The sequence below is a fragment of the Hydra vulgaris genome, chromosome 01, assembly GCF_038396675.1.
Source record: "Hydra vulgaris chromosome 01, alternate assembly HydraT2T_AEP".
In the NCBI taxonomy this organism is placed as follows: Eukaryota; Metazoa; Cnidaria; class Hydrozoa; order Anthoathecata; family Hydridae; genus Hydra; species Hydra vulgaris.
Window position 1 is genome coordinate 66,519,171 of NC_088920.1, and position 14,715 is coordinate 66,533,885.

The window sequence follows — 14,715 nt, forward strand, 5'->3', positions numbered from 1 at the left end:
CTCTTGCTACAAATTTGGACTTGTAAGTTGTTTGATTGATCGTACATCTAAAATTAATAATTCTTGGGTTGGTTTTGATAAAGATATTAAGAATCTATCATTAGTTTTACAAAATAATAAATTTCCACAAAAAATTATTGACTATAAAATTAAATCATATATTGATAAGAAAATGAACCCATCTGTTTCTAACATTGTTAATAGCTTAAATATAAGATACTTTAAGCTTCCATACATTGGAATGTACACTAATTACACTAAAATGAAAATTTCAAAAAATTTTCATAAATATTACAAGGGTGTTCTAATAAAATTAATTTTCACTACTAATAAAATACAAGATTGTTTTTGCTTAAAAGAGTCACTTCCTAAACTGCTTAAATCTCATGTTGTTTATACATTTTTTTGCGTTGGCTATAATGTCAGTTATGTTTGAGAAACCTCCAGACACTTGGCAAGTAGAATAAATGAGCACTTTAAAAGGGATAAACAATCTCATATATTTAAACACTTAAATGTATCTCTTAATTGCAAAAATTTCGCTAACTGTAATTTTTTTGAGATTTTGGATAATGCCCCAACCAAACACAAGTTAAAGATAAAAAAAAGCCCTCCACATTAAATGGAAAAGTCCCTCACTTAATACATTATGCTATAAACTTATTTAATTTTACTGTCAGTTTATTTTTTTTAAATTTTTTTTTTTTTGACAGTTGGTTATTTTAATTGGTTATTTACCGAGTTATTTTGTAATAAATATTATGGTTTATTATGTATAATTTTTTGTCCGTTAATATTTCTCTGTAAAGACTTCTATTCTTTAATATTTGTTTTAAAGTTTTTTATTATTGTAAAATAATCTTTTGAAAATGCAAACAAATTTTACGAAACATGTCAAGAATAAAAAACATTGTGTTATTTTTAAAAATAAGATAAGATAGTTAAAAAAATTATTCAAAGAAATTAGATAAATAATTATATAATCATAAAATGAGTTGCATAAAAGTTTAATCAAGTTAAGGTTTAAAACTTAAATAATTTTAAAAAAAATACAAACTTAATTTTAAAAAGTGTCTTCCTTTGGCTCGATAGCAAAGAAAAACTCGTCCCTGCATTGATTCGACCAATTTATGCACATCTCATATGACACTTAACCAATACAAGTTCAGAAGTTGCTTCAAATGCTTAGTTAATTTAATTTGATGGTTTACCAATTAAGTGTCGATCCATGACCAAAGATTTTCTATTGATTTTATATCTGGTAATATAGGACAACAAGGCAACAAATTGATTATATTTGTATTAAACCACTATGAGCCCCGTCTTGCTGGAAATTGTTTTGCTTGATTTTGCAATACAATTGTCTTATCGATGGAGTCGAACGTGTTTCAAGTGTGTTTTTGTAGGTATATTGTTTGATTCGGCCATTATAAAGCTCACAAATACCAAGACCTTTGTGGCGAAAACATCCTCATATGCTTACTGAGCCTCCACCATGTCGTCTTGCTTATAAATAGCGCTCGCAATATTTCTCTGTTGCAATTCTTTTAACATATATTCTTCCTTTGTGGTTCACAACTTGAATATTCGACTCATGGCTCCAAATCACTTTTGCTCAATCTTCAACTGCCCAATGCAAACGAACTTTGCACCATTTTTGTCTTTTGGGTTGATCCGCGATTGACAAGATAGGCTTTCTTATTGCAATTAAGACCCAATACCCTTTTTTGCTAACGTTCTTCTAGCAAGCTCTCTGGTTACATTTCGATTAAAAAAGGATTGATTAAAGAGCTAGCTTTTTTTTTGTCGAGCTTAGGATTTTCTCCACTGGTTCCTAATATGCTACTTTTATCGCGGTTAATAAGCTTCGGTGGTCTTACAGAACTAGGCATGTTAACAACATTACCTGTCAGCTCCCAGATTTTTACTGTTTTTTGCACACAAAATTCAGAAACGCATATAAGTTTACTAATTTTAACGTTGTTATTATTCTTTGATTTGACCAATCCATTTCTATTTGATGCTCTCTGACACTGCTTTTCTACCCCTTTTCAAGCGTATTAAAATTTGAAATATTGCAGTTACTCTTGATATAATTCTTAGCAGTTAAAATATTTTTTTGTAATTTTAAGATTATTTTTTTATTTAAGAATCACGAGTAGGGTAGGGCGGGGCTAGTTGGGCAATTTTTACTAAATCTAACAGATCTCTTGAACGATACATCGGATTAATATAACTTTTTTACTATTAGAAAGATAATTTGATCTGCCAAAAAATGGTTGAGACAAAAAAACTTTTTTTGATTTGTTTTAGAAAATATTGACTAAAGTTTATTAGGCTGCTCAACCTACCCCAGCGGGGTAAGTTGAGCAATTGTATGGGGTAAGTTGAGCAATAAAAAAAAGAATGTATTTCTGTGACAACTATTAACTCTGTTATAAAACCAAAACATAACTTACTTATAAATTAAATATATACTTTCAATTTTACCAAATTATTTAAGATATAAAAAACTAATAATTTTGAAACTAAAATAGAGAATTATTTTGAGACTAAAATAAAAACAAAACAAAACTTTTCAATCTTAAAACTAAACACAACTTTTTAAACACATTTTAAACAAAACTTGTTAATATTATGATAAAATAATAACTTAACACTTAATGTTAGTCTTCAATTTTCATTTTGCAGTTAATACAAATATAGTTTTGATCACATTTTGAATGAGACCATGGATTGCAACCCTGACACTGGTCCATTTTTCTTCTGGTAGACTTTCAGAATAAGTTTTCAACATACAAGACAAGCATAATCGTGTTCTGCACTTTTCTTTAATTATTTTGTCATCTTAGTTTTTTTGTTTGATTTTTTTTTAATTTTTTTCAATATACTAAGCAGCAGAGTCTCCTTATTACCATAATATTATTACTTGAAAGAGATTGACAGGTATATCATTTTTTTTTTCAACTTTTCTTCAACTTTTTCTCAACTTTTCTCAACTTTTTCTCAACTTTTTTCTCAACTTCTCAAAGTTTCTTAGTTTGCTGCTGTTTCAATATAATTCTTTCTGGAGTATATGTTAAAATAGCAGCTTTCCTTTTCTTCATCTTATCAAATGTATCTTTCTTAGATCTGCTTTTGGGTAAGGTCACACAGTTTTTGGAGAAAATGCTTTAGGAGTTTCAGGAAAAAATAACGTTGTCTCTTTATTAATACTATTTTTGACAGAATTAACCTGAAGATAATGTTAAATGTACTTCAGAATGAGCTCCGTGTGATAGCTCAGATACGAGATTTACTGGTTCTATACGGTCTGTAACAATTGATAGTAAAAAAAAATCAGCAAAAATGTTTGCATTGTATAGGTATATACCTGTCTTTTGAAAACCCTTTGTAATGTTAGTACATGTTAAAGCTAATGGCAATGAATCAGATACAATTTTCGGTATATCATAAATTGTTATGACTTTTCCAGGATTGTTTTTCCGCCATGCATCTTGTGCAACTGATAAGTACTTTTTCAAAGGTCTAAACACTGATACATCTAGTGGCTGCAGTGTGGGGGTAAAGACAACAAGACTATTCCATTCTCCTTTGCTAAGTTTAGTGTTTCAAAATGTAAGTGAGAAGAGTGATTGTCCAAAAACAACAGAATTTTATATTCATTTGAAGGCTTCACATGTCTAATGAAATGTTGCATAAAATTTTTGAATTCAATATCTGTAATTCAGTCACTTCCATTACCTACCCTAATACGGTCTGGTGGACCATTATTAACTAAATAATATTTGTAATTTTTGCGAGATTAAGTTTTAAAATGTATCTTGTTATTGTCATTCTCTTGATGTCAAACTCTTTAGCAGCTGCAGTAACACTTTTTTTCCCTTCCAATACAGAACTTGCTGCATCACTAAGCTGCTGGCTTGTGAAAGCACCATTTGAAGTTTTTCTTTTATAATTACGCATCCTATAATATATATATATATAAATATATATATATATATATATATATATATATATATATATATATATATATATATATATATATATATATATATATATATATATATATATATATATATATATATATATATATATATATATATATATATATATATATATATATATATATATATATATATATATATATATATATATATATGTATATATATAGGTTGAATCGTATTTTATGTACGTAAACTAAAACAGTAATACGCGCAACTTTTTCGTTGCGTAATAAAAAGTAATTAAAAAGTTTTTTTGTTTTTGGAACATTTTTAAACAAAAGAGTCTGCATAATTAAGAATTTCACTAAATTTTGAATTTTCTTAAAAAATTTTTAAACTGAAAATATTTGTAAAGTATAAAAAAATTATTTTTTTAAAAACTATAAAATGCCAAGACCGCAAACATCTCGCTTTATTGTTCCAGATAATGAATTGGTACAACCGAATGACATTTTAACTTCAAGATACAATCTTACCACATTAGCTCGTATATTATCAGATGAAAATGCTGTAATAAATTGGTGTGTCCGTAATCGGCTTATACCTAACTCATTTCTGTGCACTTTTTGTCAAAATCAATGTGGAATTATAAATCGAAAAGGAGTAGTCGACGGAAAAACTTGGTATTGTCTACAATGTAAAAAAAAGTTTAGCATCAGAACTGATAGTTTTTTTGCCAGATGTCACCTTTCCATCTATCAAATTATACTGATAATGTACGGATTTGCTGTTGATTTCCCACAAAAAGACATTGCACGCGAAACAGAAGTAGATCCCAAACAAACTGTAGTTGATTGGTCAAACTTTTGTAGAGAGCTTTGTGAACAGTGGCTCGAAGAAAATTCATGTGAAATTAGAGGTATAGACGTTACAGGCCAACCAATTGTGGTAGAAATAGACGAATCAAAGTTCTATCACAGGAAATACCATCGTGGCCTATGGCGTCAAGGTCACTGGGTATTCCTTAAACTAGTCATATTAGCTTATCGAGTTTGAATAAATTTAAAAAAAAAGAAAGAAAGATTAAACTAGAAAAATGATAATAACAAACTTTTAACTTACAAGTATTCAAAGAAATTTAAAACATATTTTACAAGTTAACAATGGTTGCATAATTATGCAATAATTATGCGCTTTTCTTTTAAATACGCAAAGTTGCGCTTTTTACTGTTTTAGTTTACGTACATAAAATACGATTCAACCATATATAAAATAAATAATCAAAATATAAATGAAATATCATATTGTTTTGATCATATATATATATACTTTGAATTGGTTATATATATTTTAAATACGCACACTATCATAATATTATTATCATATTAAAAATAGTAAACAAGATTAATTTTAAAAATTTATTCCAGAACTTTTCAACTTAAAGATTTTATTGACCAAGTAATATTAAAGTAAAAATATTTTAAAAATATTAAAAAATCAAATAATTTTAAACCATAATAATAAATTTAAAAAAAAATGTTTAAGATATTATTTTATAATTGTTATGAGCATTTTATAATAATTAATTTAAAAGTGTAAATGGACATTAAAATGTTTACCAAACGAAATTTTATCTTCTAATTATTTAACTCAAATAAACTTTTATATCATCAGTAAAATACATCGTCTAATTAGACGATTAGAACGTTAACGTTCAATTAGTTTTGCGGTAACGTAGTGCGTGTAATTTTTTTTTCTCGTCTATTTAATCAATACAAGCATAAATAACAAAAAAAGAAAAGATAAACTTAAAATCTATAACCGATTTTTATTAAAGAATTTTAATGTTAGAAAAAGTAGCTCGTTGTTACGAAAAACTCTCGATTAAACTAGCTATATATGTGTGTTTATATATATATATACATATATATATATATATATATATATATATATATATATATATATATATATATATATATATATATATATATATATATATATATATATATATATATATATATTTAGGTGCCCCAAGAAGTCCTTACGGTCTTACCACAGAGCACCGCGGATGAGCATTTAATTGGAAGTTCACGCCTCCTTACTAACCGAAGTGGAAAACTTGCCCAGATGTGGGGTTTGAACCACAGATCCTTAGTTTCTGAGGCAAGTGCGCAACCACAGCGCCACAGCTGCTGTATATATATATATATATATATATATATATATATATATATATATATATATATATATATATATATATATATATATATATATATATATAAATTAACATTTTAACTTAATAACATTTGTTTAATACCGAACATTTGAAAACTTTTATAACATAATTTTTAGCTAAATAACAAAAAAATTAAAATAAGTTTAAAAAAAGTTTACCGCACCATAAGAAGACAAAAGCTTTTTTAGCATTTACCTCAATTACAAATAAGTATTTAAATTTTTGGTGAACGGTAATTACTAATCACAAATAGTGATTACTAATTAATCACTAAACAGTGAGTACTAATAAACAGTAGTTACTAATCACTAAATAGTGATTACTAATTACTATTTTGGTTGACCATAACTATGAAACATGTTAGCCAAAGCAGAAGCTACGTTAAAACAGACTTATATGACAATGCTCTAGCAACAATCGGTTCGGTAAAAAAAATTTTTCAGAGTTAAAACACATTTTTATTGTCATTTAATATTTCTGTTAACAGACCAATTAAGTTAACTCTAAAAACAACCCATTATTCAGTTACCTGAATTGCGTTTAGTTGCGGTACAACAGTTTTTATTTTTTTGTAAGACTAACATTTTTTACATATCTAGATCTATAATATAAATTATATATAACTTAATTAAAATATTACAATTTATACAATTTAAAAATAGGTTAATAAGCATGCCATGTTGAAGCATTCGCCGACAAGCGGATATGACGCAATGGTTAGAGTTCTAGCTCAGAATCAAGAGGAATACCAAACGAAGTTTAATGCCGACTCTAGTCTGATAAATGGCATTGGTAAGGAAGGAGACGTTAAATTCCTGGTTATTTGTTCTTCCGCGGTGATCTGTGATAAGACCGTAATATCCTTTAAGAACACTCTTGATAACTAAAAAAAACAGAATATAAATACAACTCACATCTAATAGTACAAATCCCTAATTTTAATTTCTGTTTTAACTGTATTTGTGTGTCTCCAAACAGCATTATTATGACATTGTTTAATAACCCTCAATTAATTTACTTAACTATATAAAAAAGGTATCGGTTCATCTCTACCTACAACCATCAGAAAATTTAACTATTATCTTTAACAGAATTCAAACAAACATTAAAAGCATTAATTTTATAATTGAATAACTAAATATTTAAAATTGAATAAAAAGTTACTAAAGTTTATAAATATGTTTTAGATAAGTTTTTAAAACTGATTTTTCTATTTCTTTAAAATTCTTTGCAGCTATAATTAGTCATGGATTTTCACTCTATTGGAGAGAACTTTACCTCTATTAAATATTGCCTTACCTTTTCAAGAATGGAGCTTTAGAAATAGTTTTAGGGTTGAAACTTTTTTTCAGCAAATCCATAATAAGTGCTTAATAATCAAGTTCATTTTTAATAGTGTAATTTAATAGTGTAATAACAATTTTTATTATAATTTATAAAAAATGTTGCCTAATCTATCACAAATTATTATTAGAAAATGAGAATAAATGGTTTAAAGAAATGTGAATAAATCGGGTCTTGATTTTATAAAAAACGCGAAACCAAAACTTCCCGTGTCTTACAAGTTTCATAATAAAATAAATAAAATTACTTACACAACTTCATAGATAGAATAGAAGTGTTTTTAAATAATGTAAATGTAAATTAATTATAATGTAAAACAAAAAAACAAAAAAACTTGGAGAAAATTTTAAGAATAAACATTTTAAAGGTAAGTGCGATAACGACACTTATTATTAATATCATGATTGATTTTCTACTTATCGCTACATAGCACAGTGGGCCAGGTGGTGGACAAAACCTCAAAAATGAAAATTTGTTATTTTAAAAACCATATAATAAATCATAGTTGTAATACTCTATTGCAGGCATGTCAAACTCAATTTGGTATGGGGGCCTCTTTAGCCTAAGGAAATATTGTAAGAGCCGCTCAAGCTAATACTTATTTTTCTGTTGAATGAAGTGTAACTCTTCAACCCAAACTGTCCTTTTGCCAACGTTTGATGTGAAGTAAACAAGATAATAATTATATTTAAAATCTACAAATCACTGCAATATTATTAAAAAGTACAGAAGTTTAATTTTGCATTATTTATTTCACCCAATAAGAACACAATAAAAATGAATAAGGAGTATTTTGCAATAATAATAACAAACATTATAAAATTTTGGATTTTTCAGAAATTTGACATCTCTTATTCGCTGAAAGCTTAATAAGTTCTGATTTTATGTTTTGGCTAGCTACCACTTTCATTATGGAAGACAAATGTTCATCATTAAGCCTGGACCTCTCAGGGGTTTTATTTCGTTTCATGCGCGAAAAAAGTTGCTCACAAAGATAAGTACTGCCAAACACTGCACATATTTGACAAGCAAATTGAATCATCTTCGGAAATTGATGTGGTGGTAAAAATGAACAAAACTTGGGTACACCAACATCAGTAAATTGTTGTTTGAGAACAGAATCACACTGAAATTCAATTAATTCCATTTGCAGATCTTCTTCCACTTTTTCAATATCAAAGTTGAATGATGAGGTAAACAAAGCAAACTTTGGTTCACATTTTTTGAAATCTTGAAACCTTACTTCAAAATCTTGTTTTATATTGTTTAAATTTTTTTAGTAGCTGCTGAACATAAAATTTGGGTCTTGCAGTTTCATAAACTTGCACGTCTCAAAATGTACGAAGTTTTCTTGTTCAATTTGGCGTTCCCAGAGTAAAAGTTTGGTTTGAAAAGCTCTGACATTATCAACATTGTGGTGACCAATTTGTTCTTTCCTTGCAAAATAATGTTCAGATCATTCAGGTGTTTTGTGATATCAACTAGAAAAGCTAAATCTTGAAGAAACTTGGTATTTTTTATATCTGAAATATCTTGCCCTTTTGTTTCCGAAAATTGAAATATTTCAGTTTTCAGATGATTGAATGCTTTGAGTACTTTGTGACATGATAACCATCGAACTTCAGTGTAATCCTCGTATTCACTGTCATTTTCATTCAACAACGAAGCAAACTGGCGATGGTTTAGTCCTCTTGCTCTTATAAAGTTGACAACAGATGTTATTCTTGTAATCACTGTTTTTCCGTATAATACTTCTTGACAACAGATGTTATTCTTGTAATCATTGTTTTTCCGTATAATACTTCTTGGTGAATGATACAATGAAAATTGTTTATCTTTTTGCCAATTTTCTCATTTAATTTACCAACAAGACCCTTCTTCGAACCAATCATAGCAGGTGCTCCATCAATAACCATAGACACAAGTTTAGTAATTGGAAGTTTATACTTGTCCAGTATTTTTTCAATCTCCAAAATAATTTCTGCACCTGTTGTTGTACCATGTATTGGAATCAACTATAGAAGTTCCTCTGTAATTTCATATTTGAAATTGCAACCTCTGATAAAAACAGACAACTGAGCAACATCTTTGACATCTGTACTTTCATCAACAGCAATTGAAAAGGCCTGAACATTCTTGCAGATTTTTGTTAACTGACTTCTCAAATCTGTTGCTATGTCATTAACACGCTCAGCAACTGTATTTCTTGAAAGGCTTATGTTGTTAAAATCTTTTATTTTTTCAGGGCAAAGAATCTTTGCAGTTTCAATTAGGCAGTTTTTGATAAATTCACCGTCAATGAAAGGTCTGGAATGAAATGCAATTAAATGTGCCAGATTATAACTTCCTTTGACTACGAGTTCATTTGATTTGTTCACAAAATGAAAAATATTTTGTTGCTTTTTTAGTTTGGCTTTTAGTTCATTTAATTTGTCTGTCTTTTTATCTTTTTGATAAATTTCAAATTTTTCCTGATGAGTTTTATAGTGCCTCTTGATATTGAATTCTTTCGGCACACTAACTTTTTGTTGACAAATCAGACAAATAATACTTTCATTAATGCTTGTAAAAAAAGTATAGCACTTTGATTGAACTTTGATTGAAAAACTCTTTTTTCATCGTCAATTTTACGTTTTGTGCTTGCACTTGGTTTTGAATGAGACATTTTGATTTTAGTGACAATAACCAAAAAACAAAAATAGCTAAATGGTAAACAACAATAACAACACGATAACAGCTAATTAGCCGGGTGAATAAAAAAAAGCAATTGCTCTTTCTCAGCGTTTTTCGAGTAACTGTTCAGCTTTACGATAACAAAAATATAAGGAATTTTCTTCTAATTTTTGTTCACGTAAAGCTGAGCAATTACTCAGCGTTTTTGAAGTGAATTGCTCAGCTTTACGTAAATAAAAGTTTGAATTATTTTTATTAAATCATTATTCACGTAAAGCTGAACAATTATTCCAAAAACGCTGAGTAAAAGCAATTACTTTTTTATATTCACCCGCCTTATTTTCTCATATCGATTGTTAAAAATAAAATATATCGTCATAATTTTTTAATAGTTTTTTATGGTTTTAATTTCAGAGTTTCAATTTTAATTAAAAGTTAGAAAATTTATTTAGTATTCATGTACTTTTTAATGAAGGAGTTCAGAAAAATATTAGTGATTTTTTAATTGTTGTTTTCAGAGTTGTTACGACATAATATGTCTGGCAGATCTGTCGACATATTTTCAGACATATTTTCTGCCGACATAAAATATGTCCCACATATTTTCGATTGACATATTTTGACATAGTTTTATGTCTGAATTATTTTCTGCTGACATAAAATATGTCAGACATATTTTCCATTGACATATTTTGACATAATTTTATGTCTGAATTATTTTCTGCTGACATAAAAGATGTCAGACATATTTTCTATCGACATATTTTGACATAATTTTATGTCTGAATTATTTTCTGCTGACATAAAATATGTCAGACATATTTTCTGTCGACATATTTTGAAATAATTTTATGCCTGAATTATTTTCTGCTGACATAAAATATGTCAGACATATTTTCTGTCGACATATTTTGACATAATTTTATGTCTGAATTATTTTCTGCTGACATAAAATATGTAAGATATATTTCCCAGTGGACACACGACGTAATTTCAACGTTGATTTACGGTTGATTTTTAGTCGCGACGTCATATAACCAAAAATCAACATTTTATCAACGTTGAAAATTCGTTGAAAACGATCAACTTAACGCGACGTTGAATCAACGTTAATTCAACGTCTATATTATAAGTTTCACCGTTCGATTTGCATTTTGAGAACTCAAATACGCATGCGTGACTTTACGAGTCATTGATTAGGCCATCTTTTGCCATTTCATAAGGTTTTGAGTTTGTCAATTTAATGATACCTCATTGCTTAATTTGCGATGCATTAGCGATAAATATTAAATAGATCATTTTTTTTATTTCATCAGTGTGTATTGCATAAAGAATTTGCTTGAATTTGTTTTAGAGTTTGTTTAAGTAAGTAGTTTTTTAGAGTTTGATTAAATGTTTTACTATGTATGTTAGTATATTTGACTATACTAATTTTTATATTATAAAAATATAAAATATATATTATCAATGTTATATATATATATATATATATATATATATATATATATATATATATATATATATATATATATAACATATATATATATATATATATATATATATTTTCGATTGACATATTTTGACATAGTTTTATGTCTGAATTATTTTCTGCTGACATAAAATATGTCAGACATATTTTCCATTGACATATTTTGACATAATTTTATGTCTGAATTATTTTCTGCTGACATAAAAGATGTCAGACATATTTTCTATCGACATATTTTGACATAATTTTATGTCTGAATTATTTTCTGCTGACATAAAATATGTCAGACATATTTTCTGTCGACATATTTTGAAATAATTTTATGCCTGAATTATTTTCTGCTGACATAAAATATGTCAGACATATTTTCTGTCGACATATTTTGACATAATTTTATGTCTGAATTATTTTCTGCTGACATAAAATATGTAAGATATATTTCCCAGTGGACACACGACGTAATTTCAACGTTGATTTACGGTTGATTTTTAGTCGCGACGTCATATAACCAAAAATCAACATTTTATCAACGTTGAAAATTCGTTGAAAACGATCAACTTAACGCGACGTTGAATCAACGTTAATTCAACGTCTATATTATAAGTTTCACCGTTCGATTTGCATTTTGAGAACTCAAATACGCATGCGTGACTTTACGAGTCATTGATTAGGCCATCTTTTGCCATTTCATAAGGTTTTGAGTTTGTCAATTTAATGATACCTCATTGCTTAATTTGCGATGCATTAGCGATAAATATTAAATAGATCATTTTTTTTATTTCATCAGTGTGTATTGCATAAAGAATTTGCTTGAATTTGTTTTAGAGTTTGTTTAAGTAAGTAGTTTTTTAGAGTTTGATTAAATGTTTTACTATGTATGTTAGTATATTTGACTATACTAATTTTTATATTATAAAAATATAAAATATATATTATCAATGTTATATATATATATATATATATATATATATATATATATATATATATATATATATATATATATATATATATATATATATATATATATATATATATATATATATATATATATATAGTCAGATATATATATATAGTCAGATATATATATATAGTCAGAAAGTCCATATTTTGTTGACAAAAAGTTAAAATTAAAATTTTTTTTTATTACATTTATTTTTTTTATTAATTGATAGACTGCCTGCCCCAACCAAACCCTCAGTCGATGTAGCAACACTCCCTTGCGGGTCGGGCTAAAAGATAGTAGATGTAGCAGCACTCCGTTGCGAGTCACGCTATTTGTCAGTCGATATAGCAGCATTCCCTTGCGAGTCAGGCTATTTGTCAGTTGATGTAGCAGCACTCCCTAGCGAGGCAGGCTATAAGATAGTCGATGCAGCAACACTCCGCGCATGATTTACAGTAAAAAATATAAAAGAAAAAAACATTTTATTAAAAAAATTAAAAATAAAAACATTTTATTAAAAAAAATTAAAATAAAAACATTGTTTATATTGTTAAAAACATTCAGAATGTTTTTAAAAACATTCTGGTCAATTAAATTTGCGTTTTTGTGGTTTTTTTAAAAAACGATCAGTTTGTTATTAAATTAATGGTTTTAACTTTCTGACAACTCGCAAATGTTGGACCAAAGTCAAAAGAAATTAAAAGTGACGTATGTGTTGGCGTAAGAATCACTTTTTTCCTTCCGCTCTTCCCAAATATAAAAAAAATTTAAAAATAATAATAACAATAATAAAAATACTATAATATAGTATTATGATTATTATAGTCTATATGATATATTATTAACATATCATATATTTTATGTATATATCATATGTTATATATAATAATATCATATATATATATATAAATATATCATACATTATATGTATATATAAATATATAAATAAATATACATATACAATATATACCGTGCAAATGAGCATCGACGCCATGTTTACTAAATGGTGAAGAATCACGCACTATATAACTAAATAGTGTGTTTTATGTTATTTTAATTTAGCTATTTTATTCTAAAAACTTCCACTTGTATATATATATATATATATATATATATATATATATATATATACATACTATAAAAGTGCCTTCTGTTGTTTAGGGAAATGGCTACCCGGTTAAAGCGATGGAGACGGAATAATGTTTTGGTTAATGAGCTTCTTAGTAGTGACATTGGTATTGATTGCTCAGCTTCATTAAATGAAGATGTCTGTAGCAACAGCAATTGTGAGGCTACTGCAATAGTAGATTCTGAATATAATTCAGACTCTATCTTACAGGATGAAATTTAAAACTAAAAATAAAAGCAACTCAGATAAAAGCAAATTAAGAGGAAAAATAAGGGGGGAGGGGGGGGGAATATTCCGGACTTTTTCCGCAAACAATTTTTCGGACTTTTCAAATTTGACCTGGATGATCTATTATATATATATGTATAGTTTTTATTGAAATTGACCTATTTCTAAAAAAAAAAAAAGTCATTGAATTTTTGAAATTTTAAAACCATTCGGAATTCCGCGGTATACGCGGTGCCATTAGGCTACCTAACCTGATATTGTATCAAAGTTTAATGTATTTATAAAAATAATAACTTTTTGTTGTAGGTTGATGACCAATGGTCTACAATCAAAGTTCAACATGGCTGGCGGCAAGGGTAAAGAGAAATTTGAAGGCAAAAACATTTGTAAGGTTGTTGTTGGTAAGTCATGAGTAATGTTATCTGTTATTGAAAAACACAATTTGATGATTTGGTGCTACTTTAATTTCAAGTTCTTGCTGTACTTGTTGCAAATTACTCAGGCAATACCTTTTATTATAGAGAGCGTCATGCTTAGTAAAGCGACTGCTACGGTTGCTGAAGTCAGAACAGATATCATGAGTTTGTTGAAATATGCACCCGACAGATCCAATGGTGGCGGTCGGTGCGTAAATGACGATTTGAATATGTTAATATAAAATGTATATATAAAATGTTAACATTCTATCTATTTCTTATATAAACTCCCTTAAAATAATTTTTTGAA

At 27.5% G+C, this 14,715-nt stretch overlaps 1 protein-coding gene and 1 long non-coding RNA gene across 2 annotated transcripts; one reads left to right on the plus strand and one right to left on the minus strand.

The window, feature by feature from the left end:
- Positions 1–8,341: 8,341 nt before the first annotated feature.
- LOC136074648 (general transcription factor II-I repeat domain-containing protein 2-like) lies at positions 8,342–10,192 on the minus strand. Its single transcript, XM_065786987.1, has 5 exons — positions 10,079–10,192; positions 9,597–9,998; positions 9,392–9,542; positions 8,850–9,281; positions 8,342–8,778 (listed from the first exon to the last, which is right to left on the minus strand). The coding sequence occupies exons 1-5, from the start codon at positions 10,190–10,192 to the stop codon at positions 8,342–8,344; spliced, it is 1,536 nt and encodes a 511-aa protein (XP_065643059.1).
- A 2,206-nt stretch (positions 10,193–12,398) lies between these two features.
- On the plus strand, positions 12,399–14,715 carry LOC136074948 (uncharacterized). The gene is made up of 3 exons (XR_010635586.1): positions 12,399–12,525; positions 13,794–14,390; positions 14,511–14,715. It is a non-coding gene; the product is annotated as an uncharacterized LOC136074948 (long non-coding RNA).